The sequence below is a fragment of the Gracilinanus agilis genome, chromosome 2 (assembly GCF_016433145.1).
Source record: "Gracilinanus agilis isolate LMUSP501 chromosome 2, AgileGrace, whole genome shotgun sequence".
Classification (NCBI taxonomy): Eukaryota; Metazoa; Chordata; class Mammalia; order Didelphimorphia; family Didelphidae; genus Gracilinanus; species Gracilinanus agilis.
This window is the reverse complement of record NC_058131.1, coordinates 547,252,129-547,267,214: the sequence shown is the minus strand read 5'-3', so window position 1 is coordinate 547,267,214 and position 15,086 is coordinate 547,252,129. Positions and strand designations below refer to the sequence as shown.

At 37.5% G+C, this 15,086-nt stretch overlaps 1 protein-coding gene across 1 annotated transcript in view; it reads left to right on the top strand.

The window, feature by feature from the left end:
* Window positions 1–15,086, top strand: part of SLC12A1 (solute carrier family 12 member 1) — a 151,056-nt gene that overhangs the window by 93,720 nt on the left and 42,250 nt on the right. The window contains exons 19-20 of the mRNA XM_044665187.1: window positions 9,492–9,598; window positions 13,444–13,526. Coding sequence (XP_044521122.1) covers window positions 9,492–9,598; window positions 13,444–13,526 — 190 coding nt within the window. The remainder of the gene's footprint in view (window positions 1–9,491; window positions 9,599–13,443; window positions 13,527–15,086) is intronic.

The window sequence follows — 15,086 nt, the reverse complement described above, 5'->3', positions numbered from 1 at the left end:
GGGAGAGAGGGAGGGAGAGAGAGAGAGAGAGAGATATCGATCCGAGCAATGTGGATAGCTTAGAGAGAAGGGAGTAGAAACAGACCAGTTAGAAACCTATTTCCATAGTTTGGGTAAGAGGTGGTTGCAAGTGAAAGGAGCAGGTGGCAGTGAAGGGAGTAGATCAATTAATCAACAAGCATTTATCAAGTGTTTACTATGTGCCAGGAACTGGGGAAACTGATACAAAGAATGGAAACAAGGATAGAGTTGATGTTGTAAAGGTCTTCTTTTTCACAGAGCTTGGAAATAACTGGATGGAGGAGTGGGAGAAGGTTAAGACAAAGGAGATAGTCAAAGATGACTTAGAGCTTTCAAACTTGATAAACAAAATCATCACCCAAAGACAAAGACATACACAATGAAATCTGGAAAACAAAAAAATATTAGAAATTCTTGAAAACATAAATCAACGATTGAAAGTGAAAGCCAGAAAGCTGAGGCAATAGAAGGAATCAAAGCAGCTCAAAGGACAAATGAAAATGGAAGATTGATTTTAAAAGTCAGTAAATAAAGTTTGAAAAAACAAAGAAATTAGAAGAGAAAGAGAACCCCAAAAGAGGATGTCAGTTTATTACAATAGTAACAACAGCTGGCATTTACATACCATTTAACATGTTAGTTAACTCATTTTATCCTCACTACACCCCTTAATATTTTGTCCAGTTGTTTTTCAGTTTTGTCTGACTCTGACCCCATTTGCAGTTTTTTTTAGCAAAGATGCTGGAGTGGTTTGATATTCCCTCCCCCAGCTCGTTAAAGATGAGGAAACTGAGGCAAACAGAGTTAAGTGATTTGACTGGGGTTACATAGCTAGGAAGTATCTGAGGTCAGATTTGAACTCAGCAAGATGAGTCTGCTTGACTTCAGACCTGGCACTCTGTCCACTGTGCCACCTAGTCACCCCACAACCTTGATGTAGATACTATTGTTATCCCTATTTTGCAGATGAAGAAACTAAGGTAAAGAAAATTTTAGTGACTTGTCAAGAGTCACAGAGCTATTAAGGATTTGAGGCAAGATTTGAACTCAAGTCTTCTTAGCCCCACGTCCCATATTCTTTGCTGCTGGTCCATCTATATGGTCAAGAGAATGCCTACTCAAGAAAAACTCAAGCTGGTTCAGATTTGAGGCAGTGAGTTTGTGTACTTAAGGGGAAAATGACTAAAGAGGAGGTGGCTAAAATGGTTTCCCTAAAGATCTTAAAAACAGAAGATCTGAATCAGAGGCATAACTATTGGCTCAGATGCTTCACAGAGGTACATGAAAAACCAGCAAAGGACTTTAGTAGTTTCTCTTCTATGTAAATCTAATCCCATCATTCTTTAGGAAAGGTATCATATACCATATCATATCATACCACCCCCAAACATAAGAACACCAGTAGCATATCCAAATATGGGCCAATTACATGTAAAGACACTTTCTACAAAACATCCACAGCTTGTATCACTCAAATTTCTAAACATTTATAAGAAAATAATACATTGGCTGATGCCTAAAAGTTCCTGGGGTATAATATAAGGGTTGCTCATTATCATTTAAATGAATAATGAACAAAGTCATTCCCCCTCCATGTGTTTCCTTTAATTGATTATCACAAAACCTTTGAATAAGTTCAACATGGTTCAGTCATGTACAGCATATATAAGCATATAAGATTCAAGCAGAGTGAGAATATTAGAGTATTCAATGTTCAAATGGAAAATTCTTTTTTTCCTTCACACAATATGTGAAGAACAATCATATTATATATAAAGCATAGTATTTTTTAGGGAGAAAGTGATTTAAACATCCATGCCCTTTGATCCAACAGTCCCACTATGGGGTATGCACCCCAAAGAAGTCAAAGAGAGTAATAAAAGTCCAATATATGCCCAGTTCTTGATAATATAGCATTCTCTATGGAAAGCAAAAAAATCGGAAACAAAATGGGCACCTATTGATTGGGGAATGGCTAAGAATATTAAGATATGTAAATATAATGAAATCTTCTATAGTATGAAATGTTAAAAATTAGGAATTTAAAGAAACATGGGAAGAATTGTGTGAACATATGCAGTGCAAAACAGTAAGAATCAAGTGAATGACATTAAGTAAATGTTCAGGAGGAGATCATGAAACTTACCTTCCTCTCCACCCCACAGCAGAGAAATGGAGGACTCCTTAAGAGGGAATGTTTTTATATATATTGTCAGATATAGTCACTGTAGCAGATATTGTTGCCTAAATGTAATTTCTTCATCATCAGGGAGTGTTCGACCTGGAAGGGAGGAGAAAATAATTGTGATATAAAGACAAAAGGCACCCAATAAAACATTTTTTTAAAAGGAAGGGAAAAGGGCTCAAGTTGTAAATATTCCTGGCACATTCTTGGCTTTCTGAATTTTTATATTCAGAAGTCAGAAGTCAGAACCACATCCAGATACCAGAGATGTTAGTGCAAGCAGGTCAGGAAGCATAAGGAAGAATGCAGACTTTAAATGACAGTCTTAGGGATGGGAATAAAGTGTTTTTAGAGAAACTCCCTTTTTATAGTATCTGAAGAAAATGCACCAAGTCACTCACTGAAGAGGAATAATTTCTAAGGACCAGAAAAGCTACTACCAACTAGTGATCCTGTCATCTCTTTTTAATTTTCCTAACCATGGGAAAAATGTGTTATTGCAGGGAATTAAATTTTTTAGCAACTCCTCAATGAACTATGCAGAAAAAAGACAACATCCAGTCTAAAGCTTTTCATAAAGGGAGTTCATTATAGAAAGTCAGAATTTCTGTCCCATTCATTGTAACACACTGTCCTCTCTCTTATAAAATATTGGTTACATATAGCATTCATTCATTTGTTTTAAATTGTGCTTTTTCAACGAGAATCCTAACTCAAAGAAATGCTAGAGGGCCAGTATTGTAAAATCAAGTCTAAGGACTAAATCAAGTCCTGCTTCAGTAACATATTAGCTGTACAATCACAGAAAATATCTCAGTGCTCTGGCCAGAGGTGTCAAACATACAGTTCAAGTGTGACCCAAACCTAATTAAAGTGTAATTGGAAAATATTTAATAAAATTAATATGTAACCAAATATTGATAATATTAATATGTGGTCTTCTAAGTAATTATGTAAGTCAGGAAATAAGTATTTAAATAAATAAGTTAATATGTAAGTATTAAGTATTTAAGTAAATAAAGATGTATCTAAGTAAATAATGTATGAATTTGGGCAAGTCACTTAACTTCTGTTTGTCTAGGAGGTAACTAGGTGGGTAAAGTGGATAGAGCACATAGAGTGCTGGACCTGGACTCAAGAAGACCTGAGTCTAAATCTGGCCTCAAACATTTACTAGCTGTGTGTCCCTGGGCAAGTCACTTAACCTCTGTGAACAATTACAAAAGGGATCCTTATTGGCTTCCATTTTTATTCAAGTTTGGCATTACTAGTCTAAACAACTCTCAAAGACAACAAATTGTAGATATGTTTACAATCTACATCCAGAGAAGTGCACACACTAGGAGCTCCCCACAGATGAATTCACAGGAATTAAAAAACACCCCCTAAAACAATCCTAATCTTCAGCAATCTGCCAGATGATTCAATAACCTGCAGTTAAGAGTGAGCAGTCTGAAACTTTGGGAGGTATGGGAAGATATGACTCCCCTGAGGGCAGAAACTATTTTCTTTTTTCATCTTGGTCTCCCTAGTGCCTAGCAATCACGTAGCAGATGATTAATGAAATGCTTATTGAACAGAACTTACAAAGTAAAACATAGATCTATTTGTTCCCATTTTCCCTGTTCACTTTTTGTCCTGGAAGATGTTAGGTACTAGATACAAGGAGCATCCTTTGTCAGCTTATAATCAGAGATCAATAATATGGATGAAGACAAAATTAGAAACAGGCAACTGAATAAGAAAACTATCATATAAATAATCATAGAAATAGACAAGGATAAGTCTGTGCCAGGGTTAGACAATAATGCTAAGTGCATATTTAGGAAAGAAAGTGAAGAGAAAGCATATGAGGGTGTATTCCCAGCCTAAGTGGTCATCTTATCTTTGATCCATCTAGGATGGCTTTTATGAAGGTGCTTCAGGAACTACTTTACCTAAAACTAGGGGGGATTTAGCAAAGTGATTGGAGATGGAGGATACTCAGTCAATATGGTAAGGTTGTGAGAAGGCTTATAAACAAGACTGGGACAATGGAAGAAGGGGCTGTAAGCCAATGAGCCAAGACAAGGTGACGTGATAGCCTAAGCTTATGAGAACATCATCCGTGTGAGGTGACCTATGGATTTGGTCAGTGGATTTTACAGTATGGAGTGAAGATCTGAATACTAATGGATAGAAGCAATTTAAAGGCCCTGGTGAAAGGGATGCCAGGGTCAAACAAGGTATACAGAAGAAGACAACATCTGCAATAGAAATAAGATTGCACTGTACTGAAGTTTGGTGAGAAAGAAGGTGTAATTATCCAGATAAGAAATTACTATCACCATCATCAAAAAGGCAATGTGGTTAGGACAGTAAAGTATATTTATTTCAATGTTTCAGTAGATTTGTGATCTCACCGATATGGAGCCAATTGCAACCACTCCATGCCTTCTCATTCTAAGGGATTCTTGTTCATTGTCTGTTCATAAATCTAGAGAGGAATTACTCAGTGCACTGAAGACGTTCTTGTAGGCCTCCTAATGCATCATGAGTGCCATTACAGCACCTGGGCCATCTATTATCTATTATCCCTTGCTCTGCCTATGGGACCAGTCTACCTCCCTTTCTGATCACATTCAAATTGGTCCCTTCCTCTTGTTCATGGGGATGTGTATGTCCAAGAAGAAATATGTTTCTGGAGGAAATGTACAGGCTTCAAGGGAGAAGAGACAGAGATGGAGAGCTATACAGAGACCTGGGGAGAAGCATGTATGGCCACATGGCCCCTGCAGGAAATTGTGTGTATCAAGTAGCTTATGCCAGAGAGATGCTGAAATGATGATTGAGTCATATCAGGAAGGAGCTACCCTATCCAGTGGTTCCCAAACTTTTTTGGCCTACTGCCCCCTTTCCAGAAAAAATATTACTTAGCCCCCTGGAAATTAATTTTTAAAAATTTTAATAGCAATTAATAGGAAAGATAAATGCACCTGTGGCCATCACCAGGGGGCGGTAGCGCCCACTTTGGGAATCACTGCTATAGACCATGGCCTTGGCCTTGGAGCTATCAGCACAACAGGGAGCAATGTGTACAAGAAGTAACTTGGACCTAATTCAGAAGGTGCCATGATATAGTGGAAAGCCTCTGGAGTCAGTGGATTCAAATTCTGACTACCATGTATGGCTTGTGGCAAGTTATTTAACCAATATGAGCCTCAGTTTCCTCATGCATAAAATGAGAACATTGTACTAGATGGCCTCTAAGGTCCTTCCTTGCTCTAGATTGATTGGCTCAGTAGATACTAACGCCAGGTAGGACTCACTAGAGGAGAGAGCTGCTTGACAACCTCCAGAAAATCGTCTTGACAGGAAATGGAATAAAAAGCCTATTGGCAAGTTTAGGGAGGTTAAAGAAAACCTGTCCTATTATAAAAAAAAAATTAAGCCTAAATACATGCTAGAAAACTGAAGACATTTTAGAAAAAGCAAAATAAATAGATAATGAAATTCTCAGGTTTTCCACAGGTGGGGACATGAGCCAGAGAGATTTTTGTAACAGACTCTGTCTACACATGGGTCTATTGTGTCAAAAATTATTCCTCTTTAGTGAATGACTTTGTGCATGCTCTTCAGATAAGAAGATAATGATGCTTTTCTGGATCCTTAATTCCCACTCCCAAAGACTATTTTTAGTCTGTATTCTCCTTTTCATTTTCTGTCCTGCCTATACAAACATTTCTGTCATCTGGATATGTTCCCAATTTGTGATTCTTCTGAATATGGAAATTCAGAAATCTAAGGATAGGGCATGCTAGCAACACAGTAATAAATATCAACAACTTTGGCCTTTTTTTCCTTTTAAAAAAGACATTTCATTAACATGTTTTTTTCTTTAAATCACTAATTTCCCAGTCTCACCCCAGATTAAAACCTCTCTTTTGGAAACACAATTTCACAAAATCAGTTCCAGAGACTATACTGATTATGTAGGCCACATTCTGTCCAAATAGTATCCTACTTCTCCACTGTAAGGAGTTAGGTGTGCTTGTTTCTGAAAATCTGACAGACAAATAAGGTACACCTGCTGCATGATGATGTTGAAGAAGTGATATTCAAGAAGATGGGACTCAAGAAGAAAATCTGGAACAGATAAAGTACATGCAAGGAGGAAAAAGTCAATTAGTCAATTGACAAGTACTTATTATGTGCCAGGCACTATACTAAGTTCTGGAGATACAAAGAAAACAAGTCCTTGACCTTTTATGGGGGAGACAAAATGGAGACAACCACCTATGAGTATACAAAATATATACAGAGTAAAATGGAGTAATGGTGATTGAGGGCAATGAGACAGTCAGACTTGTGCTTCGAGAAAGTCATTTTGTCAGTTCGATGGAGAATAGATTGGAGTAGGGAGAGACTTGAGGCAAGGAGACTGACTGGAAGACTGTTGCAATAGTCCAGGAGCAAGATCTTATACTCGAATAACTATATAACAATTCTGTTGGCTTTTAAGGATCTGTTCTCTAAATCTTTGAAAGTGGAGAGGACACCAAATGATTCTGAAAAAATCATAAATAATATTACCAAAATATTATTACTGAGGACATCAGTAACTAAAAATTTATATGTGTACATGCTCATCTCTAAAAAATGTGTATGAGAATGATATGCCTATGTATCAAGAGAACTCCAGATGAAAATAGTAAAGATAAACAGGCATCTTCAAATGATTTATTTTTTGTGGAAGACTTCATTTTCAGAGTCCCAAACCTAACTGAAAATAATAGAGAATAAAAGCACTGGATTTATTATTAATTGTTAAGATCATATAAGATTCTTTTGTGGATATAACTAGAGAAAATAGAAAAATAACTTGGTTCGACAGTTGATTATCATTGTCAAGCATGGTATAAAATAGAGATATATGCTTACCAATGGTGTCTATCCTTGTCATGGAGAATGTCCTGCACAGAGTCAAAACAAAAAAAAAAAAAGATTTCATATAGATGTAGGAATCCTCCTGATTTTCCTGTATACAGCCAAAATTGTACTCCATACATTAACCTCCAAAACATCCGTGCCCTCCATCTTCATTTCACTTTAGATAAACACAGAAATGATCATACCACTGGTCTGAACATCATCATCCATAACTATACCACCTCAATAATCCAAGTTCATCTCTCTGACCATCTATTCTCTGATCTCTTTTACATCAATACTCTTCCTTCCAAAGAGTTTCCATTCTCACTATATCCTCCATTATTCTACTTCTCCTTGTTTTCCAAGGTTTGTTACCCTTGTTATTGTTGCACTTTCCATATTTCACAGCCTCAGCCATGTGGTTGACCTAGTCAACTCTATGTCCTCAGCTTTACTTGATTACTTTGTCCTCTTGTCTTACCGAACTTCATTCTTGAGTCATGGCCATCATCTGCTTTCTCTTATTACTACTCATATGCTGCTGAACACCCTTAGATAGTCACACAATTCTACCATATGGGTGTCCTACAAATTTATGTTACCTAATCTTAACTGAATTCTTACTGATATATAGACTTACTTTTTATTTTCCCCTTATTAGCATTCTATCACACTCTCCATTGTGGCAATTCCAAATGTTCTTTTTTGTCTTAAAGCATCCCATGCCACTTTATTTTAAGCTTTACATTACAATAAAATTTTTGGTTCACCTTGTAAGTATGAGAGGCAAGACTTGAACTCAAGTCTTCCTGACTCCAAGGTCAGTCCTCTATTAAACTGATCGCAGTGAATTTTGTCAAAAACTCTTCAGGACTACAAGATTATCCAATTATTTCAGCAACTATTCAAATTATTTCATGTGGAAACTTGATGTTTGATTTACATATACCTGGTGGGGAAAAAGAGAGTAAAGGATCACTCAATTAATTAACTAGCATTTATTAGGCACCTACTATGTGTCATATGCTAAGATATAAAGAAAGGCAAAAAAAAAAACAAAACAAAACAGTTCTTTTTCAGGAAGTTCCAAGTATAATGGGGGAGAAAATATGAAAACAATTATATACAAATAAGATATACTCAGAACAAATTGGGGATGACCTCAGAAGAAAGGCAAGGAGGAATGGGAAAGACTTCTGACAGAAGGTTGGATTTAGAGACATCTAGTAAAATCAGTCTGTGGTAGGAGATGTCATTAGATCTCTTGGAGGAAAGTAAGCTGGTATAGATATAGAGTGAAATGGGATGAGGAAACAAGGAGGACATCAAAGTAATGAGGTTGGATGGCTAGGAGGATATTGGTACTCTTAACAGTAATATGGAAGTTAGGAAGAAAAGAAGGTATGAAAGGAAAGATAATGAGTTCAGCTTGGGATGTGCTGAAATGTCAACGGGCTATCTGGTTTAAGGTGTCTAACAGGCAGATGTAGATGGAAGACTGGAAGTTGGGAAAGAGGTTAGGGCTGGACAAGTAGATATGAGAATCATCAGCATAGAGATGATAACTGAAACCATGAAAACTGATAAAATCTCTAAATATATAGAATAAAAATAATATAGAGGGAGAAGAGAAGAGTGTCCAGATCAGTGTTGAGATGAATAAAATTATTTTAAGTAGATGTGCATTTAGAATAGAGAGATTCCAATTACTCTGGTTAAACTGAATGACAAATATATTTGCACACATTTCTATCACATAAGTCAACTTTGAAGTATTAACTGATGGAATTGATATTTAGATCATGTGACCAAAAGGGAATTAGATATCTGTATCGATACCAAAATGGAAGACTTGGAATTAGTGAATACAGTATGCTCAGTAGAATAGATTTAGCTCTGGAAACATGCCCCTGTTCCATTTCAACTGTCACCACAGATTTATCCTTTAGTGGCCCTCACATGTCAGAAATCTAAAGATGAACCTCATTGCTAGCGACATTACAGATGTTACAGTTGGAAACGAGCTTGGTACCGCTCTGTTACAATAAGCATGCCAGCCACTAAACCAACCCTCTCTTGATTTTAAATTATTGAACCATTTTAATGAGTGTATGTCAGAAGAAATGCAAATGAATGCTAATTTAGAGAAAAGCTACATTTCTGTCATCTAAAAACCATTTATGGCTGAGATGATTTAGAACTAATCTTTCTATTTTATGCTTGGGTACGGGCATGAAGGACACACACTAAAATGTAATCTAATCTTTGAAATCTCTAGAATATTACTTCAGTGGTCTTTGGTCCATTATTTTTCATTTGCTTCAGTGTTTTATATGTATGGTAAAGAGTGTCCATGTTTTTATGTACTGTTTAGGCCTCGGGCTTGGGCAGAATGAAACCAAACACTATGGTGATCGGATTTAAAAAAAACTGGAGGAAAGCTCCCCCTGCAGAGATCGAAAACTATGTGGGAATTATACAGTAAGTGATGACTTTAAAATATATCCCTTTATTAAAAAAAATAAAAGCCTAACTTGGGCAATGCTTAAGACATGCATGTACCATATTGAATTTAATTGCCTTTATCCCAAGGAGAACATAATCTGAAGCTACTCTGGATTCTCTATAAATGAAACTAATGATAGCATCATATGTTCATAGGTCCTAAAGGAGGTAGGGGCTGTTTCATTCATGCTACCTTCATTCTTCAGCTTCAAAAAAGAAAAATTTGTTGTTGTTTTTTTTACCCAACAAAACCAAAATTATTAGAAAGATATAAGGGGGAATATTGTATATCTGAAGTGCAAATGTCATTCTTAACTCAGCCCTTGAATTCTTCTGGATCATATATGGCTCACTTAATATTTCTTTGCCTTACGATCCCTTCTATAATAGGAAAACTTTTAAATGTTGTCTTCTTCTGAAAGATGCAAGTGCTAGTGGGACGTGAACTGATTTAGGCTTGGGATTTTTAAAATGTGATTATGCCAATATTGGTGGGATATGTCTAGTGTAGCTATCATTTCTCCCTATTATTGTACCTTCACTAATGATGAAAGAAGTATCTAAGTGTATATTAATCAGGTAAGACTTACCCAGGGTCAAATGTTAATATCACAAGATGCTGGGTGATAACTTCCTACAATTTTTCACCTAAATCAATATCACAAGCTGAAAACAGATCAAATCAGTGAAGCTACCCCAGAGACCCATTTCTTTGTGAAGCACACATATAAAGACAAGACTCACTCCATTCTTGGGGAATGAGGTGGTCAGTACCCAGCCTGGCGTCAGGAAGACTCATCTTCTTGAGTTAAAATCACGCCTTAGACACTTACTAGTTATGTGACCCTGGACAAGTCACTTGACCTTGTTGCCTCAATTTCCTCATCTGTAAAATGAGCTGGAGAAGGAAATGGGAAACTACTCTGGTATCTTTGCCAAGAAAACCTCAAATGGGGGTCACAAAGAGTCAAAACACATCTGAAATGACTGAAAAACAATACTCCATTTTCATGGGCAGGACAGAACCGATAGAAAGCCACACAGATCATAAAGGGCATAAAACACCACTGCCATGAGCTACAGGACCAAACGCAAGTCCTAGACCAAATCCCATGTCATCACTCCTCCCCAGGATTAGCATAAGGCTCTCCACATCCTGTGTCAGGAGAACTTCCTTAGCAGGTTTACAATCACAAGCATGAAATTATCTCTAATTAGCCCTCAGAGGTGCTATCATTTGCAGGCGGTCCTAAACTGGCATCTGTACATCCCCCAACCTGTACATTTCTTCCCAATAGTAATAGTCTTTGCTCTGCAACCTTAGTTCCCTGACTTCCCCATAGCTACTGATAATGCAGTATTTTCAGCCAGTTGAATGAAAGGTTGCTATTAAAAAAAAAAACCAAGAAACAAAAAAACCTTTCAGTTCAGTTATCTGATTCATAACAAAGAACACATATTCCAGAAATTTAAAATAGGCAAAAGTTTTTCTTTTCTCCCTTCACCCCCCAAAAAAGTTGATGGGAAGTTAGCTGAGTACTTCTTATAGTTACTAGCCTATTTAGTCAACGGTCATAGAGGTTTTTGTTTTTTTTTGTTTATGCAGAGTTTTTTCCCCTGGCTTATATTTGTAGGAAGGCCCCCCTCATAAGACAACAGAGGCTTTAGTGTAGAATATTTTCTTTCTTTTTTTTTAAACCCTTACTTTCTATCTTAGTAACAACTCTAAGACAGAAGGGAAAGAACTAGACAAAGAGGTTAAATAATTTGTCCAGGGTTACACAGCTAGGAAGTGTCTGAGGCCAGATTTGAATCCAGGTCCTCCCAACTCTAGGCCTGGCACTCTATCGACTATGCCACCTAGCTAGTGCAGATTATTTTCTAGCATCTTCCCTGCCCCAAACCACCAAGATATAAGAGTTCTTCCCTCTTTTCATACTGTATGTTAGGGCTAGGCAGGTTCTGTCCTTCTACCCTGTGCTAAAGATTATGGTAGAACCAAATCACTTATATAGAAAAAAGAGCCTTCTGTACATGCCGAATACTTTTTTAAACTATCCCTCATCTCCTCTGCTGCATTAGGAAAAAAGATAATTATTATACTAATAGCCAAAAAAGGGCAAACTATACATGGAAAAACTAATAAAATGCCTGTGCAATTTTTGACTGAGTATTTTGTTCCATGGTGAACTGAAAAATGTGACAAAGGAAGTTCTTCACCTTCAGAAATTAAAGGTATCATTTACTTTGATGAACCTTATCAGGGTAGGTAACTTCCATTTTGGAAACTGCCTATGATAGCACAGATCAGTGACTTCTTTTATCAGCTAAAGTCCCTACGAATTGGCTGAGGCACTTGAGATGATAAAGAACCTGCAATAATTATTTACACACACACACACACACACACACACACACACACATCTGAGGCAAGATTTGAACTCAGTTCTTTTTGACACCAAAGCCAGACCTCTAACCATTATGACATCCTGCCTCTCAATTTTACCTAACAAATACTTATTCAACAGAATAAGCTTAAAGAACCTATCATAAAATCAATTTCTTGACTGAACATGCTCCCTACACTTCAATTTTGGGTATCACCTTCTGCTATTGTACCCCCATTATTGCTTCTATTACCTGAGTACCTGGCTTCCCATAATATGCTAAGATCCTTTCCTTTTTTCTTACTACCAAAGGGTAACAGTGTGGGATGATTCACTGAGCCATGTACTTAACAACAGAACCAGGGGTAGAATTTTCTCAGAGGTAAATCCTCACCTTCACTTCCTCTAGCTTCCTCTTTCAAACCCAAGTAGGTGCACTGACAAGTAGAGATTCCCCAGAGTTTTTCACTGCTTCTCAGGGAATATACAAACATGTAACTCTACAAAAGATTCCCCAAAGAGAAAATAGCACAAAATCTCACAAAATTGGATCCCAATAACCTAGAGAAACTGTGCTGCAGCTTTATCAGTAGGCATGTCTAACTTCAAGTCAACACAATTCTTTTTATTGGTGGTCACTGCCATCTGGCAGCCAACTAATGTATAACAAGCTTTTGGCTGGGTCCAACCAGAATCATTTTGTCATGTTTAGAGAGGCTGTAGTGAGGACATCAACCACTAGCTGATGACTTGTGACAAGGCAGAGCTTCAAAGAGTCCAGTGAAGCCCTACACTGTGGCAATTAGTAGCACTCAAGGGCAGGTGGCCAGTCAGATTGTTACACAATCAAATCATAGAAATACAAAATTGTAAAATGGCAGAGCTGGAAAGGATAATAGAAATCCTCTAGAAAAATGCCCTCATTTAAGAAAGGAGGAAGCTGAGGTTCAAAAAAGATGTCAAATGACTTGCTCACTGTAACAAAAAGGCTTACTGGCACACGTTGTATCCAAATTTACATCTACCACCATGCATTATCTCTAAGGTGCTGTCCAGCTTGAACATTCTCTGATCATAAAGGAATGCTTTCCTTGTGTTCCTACCTTTTGAAGACCCATGTTTCCAGTTTTCCAGAATACGGAAATGTACTTAATAAACTTTTAATCAATTCAATTTCCTGTTGCTTTTTATTCATTTACTCAACTGGCTCCTAAGTGAGCCATTTGCCCTAATGCTTGACATAGCTAAGCAAGAAAAATAAGGGATAAGGAGTAGCTTGGAAAAGGAAATCATTCTTTCTTATCCATTTTCTCTGGGGTTTTTATCATATCATTTTTAATCGCTTGACAACATTGGCATCCATAAAACTTTTTCAATGATGTCAGTTTGAAACATCTCTATAAAACAGGGATTTCATTTTAATTTTACTTGCAGTGATGCCTTTGACTTCGAGATTGGTGTGGTTATTGTCAGAATTAGCCAAGGATTTGATATCTCTCAGGTTCTCCAGGTCCAAGGTAAGTACTCATTCATATTTGTTTCCTAGACCAAAAGGCTATATACACCTCCCCTAAATTGTGTTTTTTCTGTTGACTTATAACTATAGCTCTGGTCCAGCTAAATGTTAGAAATGCAGAGCACTGTCAAATGTTCATCATTTAAGAGAAAATTCCCCTACAGGGGTTGCTAAGAGGCTCAGCGGATTGAGAGCCAGGCCTGGAGACGTGGAGGTCCTGGGTTCAAATATGGCCTCAGACACTTCCTAGCTGTGTGACGCTGGGCAAGTCACTTAATCACAATTGCCTAGTCTTTACCACTCTTCTGCCTTTGAATCAATAATTTATCAGTCCTAAGGTAGAAGGTAAGGGATTTTTAAAAATGCCTCACTCTCATTTCCTTACTCTCCAATGAAAATACTTATGTAAAAGGTCCTATGTCAAGGATAGCTATTGTTATCAGTCATAATACAAGAGCAGAAGTTTTAAACTTGGGGTCCTCAAGCCTCTAAGGTGTCCATAGAAAGATTTCAAGGGATGCATTAGATATGAAAAATATGTGGATAATTATATCTCAATATAGTGTTTCCTTTGTAATTCTACGTATTTTATATTTTGCATTAACACATTATTCTGAGAAGGGTTTAGAGGGTTCACTAGGCTGCCAAAGGGTAGCCTTAGAGGCGTCATGGCACAGTGAATAAAAAGAGCCAAGCTCAGTATCAGGACGACCTTGGTTCAAGACCCACTTCTGACACATACTGGCACTGGACTCTGGATAAGTCACTAAACCACTCACCTCTTCAAACAACTTTAAAAGATTTGAAGTTGCTTTGTAGTTGCTGACTTGCACTGGCAGAAGGGAATTCTTCACAGCAAGTTCCTCACTCCAGTGAAACTACTGGGCCAGACCCCACAAAAAAATCCATAAAGAATAATCAACCAGAGTAGCTGAGTAGCTCAGTGGATTGAGAGTCAGGCCTAGAGATGGGAGGTTCTGGGTTCAAATCTGGCCTCAGACACTTCCCAGCTGTGTGACTCTTGACCCCCACTGCCTACTCCCTTGACCCCCATTGCTTAGCCCTTACCACTCTTCTGCTTTGGAGCCAATATACAGTACTGACTCCAAGACAGAAGGTAAGGGTTTAAAAAAAAAAAAAGAATAATCAACCTTCAATGTTGCACATATCTTTTATTTGTGTGGATACTCTTTCCATTAATATAAATGAAAATACTTATATGCTTTAATTTATGGTCTTCAAGAGTTATTGCAAGGGGGTAGCTGGGTGGCTCAGTATATAGAAAGGCAGGCCTGGAGATGGGAAGTCCTCAGTTCAAATTTGAACTCAGATACTTCCTATCTGCATGATCCTGGCCAAGTCACTTAACCACAGTTCCCTAGCCCTTACCACTCTTCTGCCTTAGAACTGACTCTTAGTATCAATTCTAAGAGAGAAGGTAAAGGTTTAAAAAAAATAAAGTTATTGCAAGGAAAAAACACCATTGCCCTGAAGCTGTACTGCTGATAGCCTCTCTGAACTCAGGGAGGCTACTTTCTAACAAGAGACATAACAGCCCATC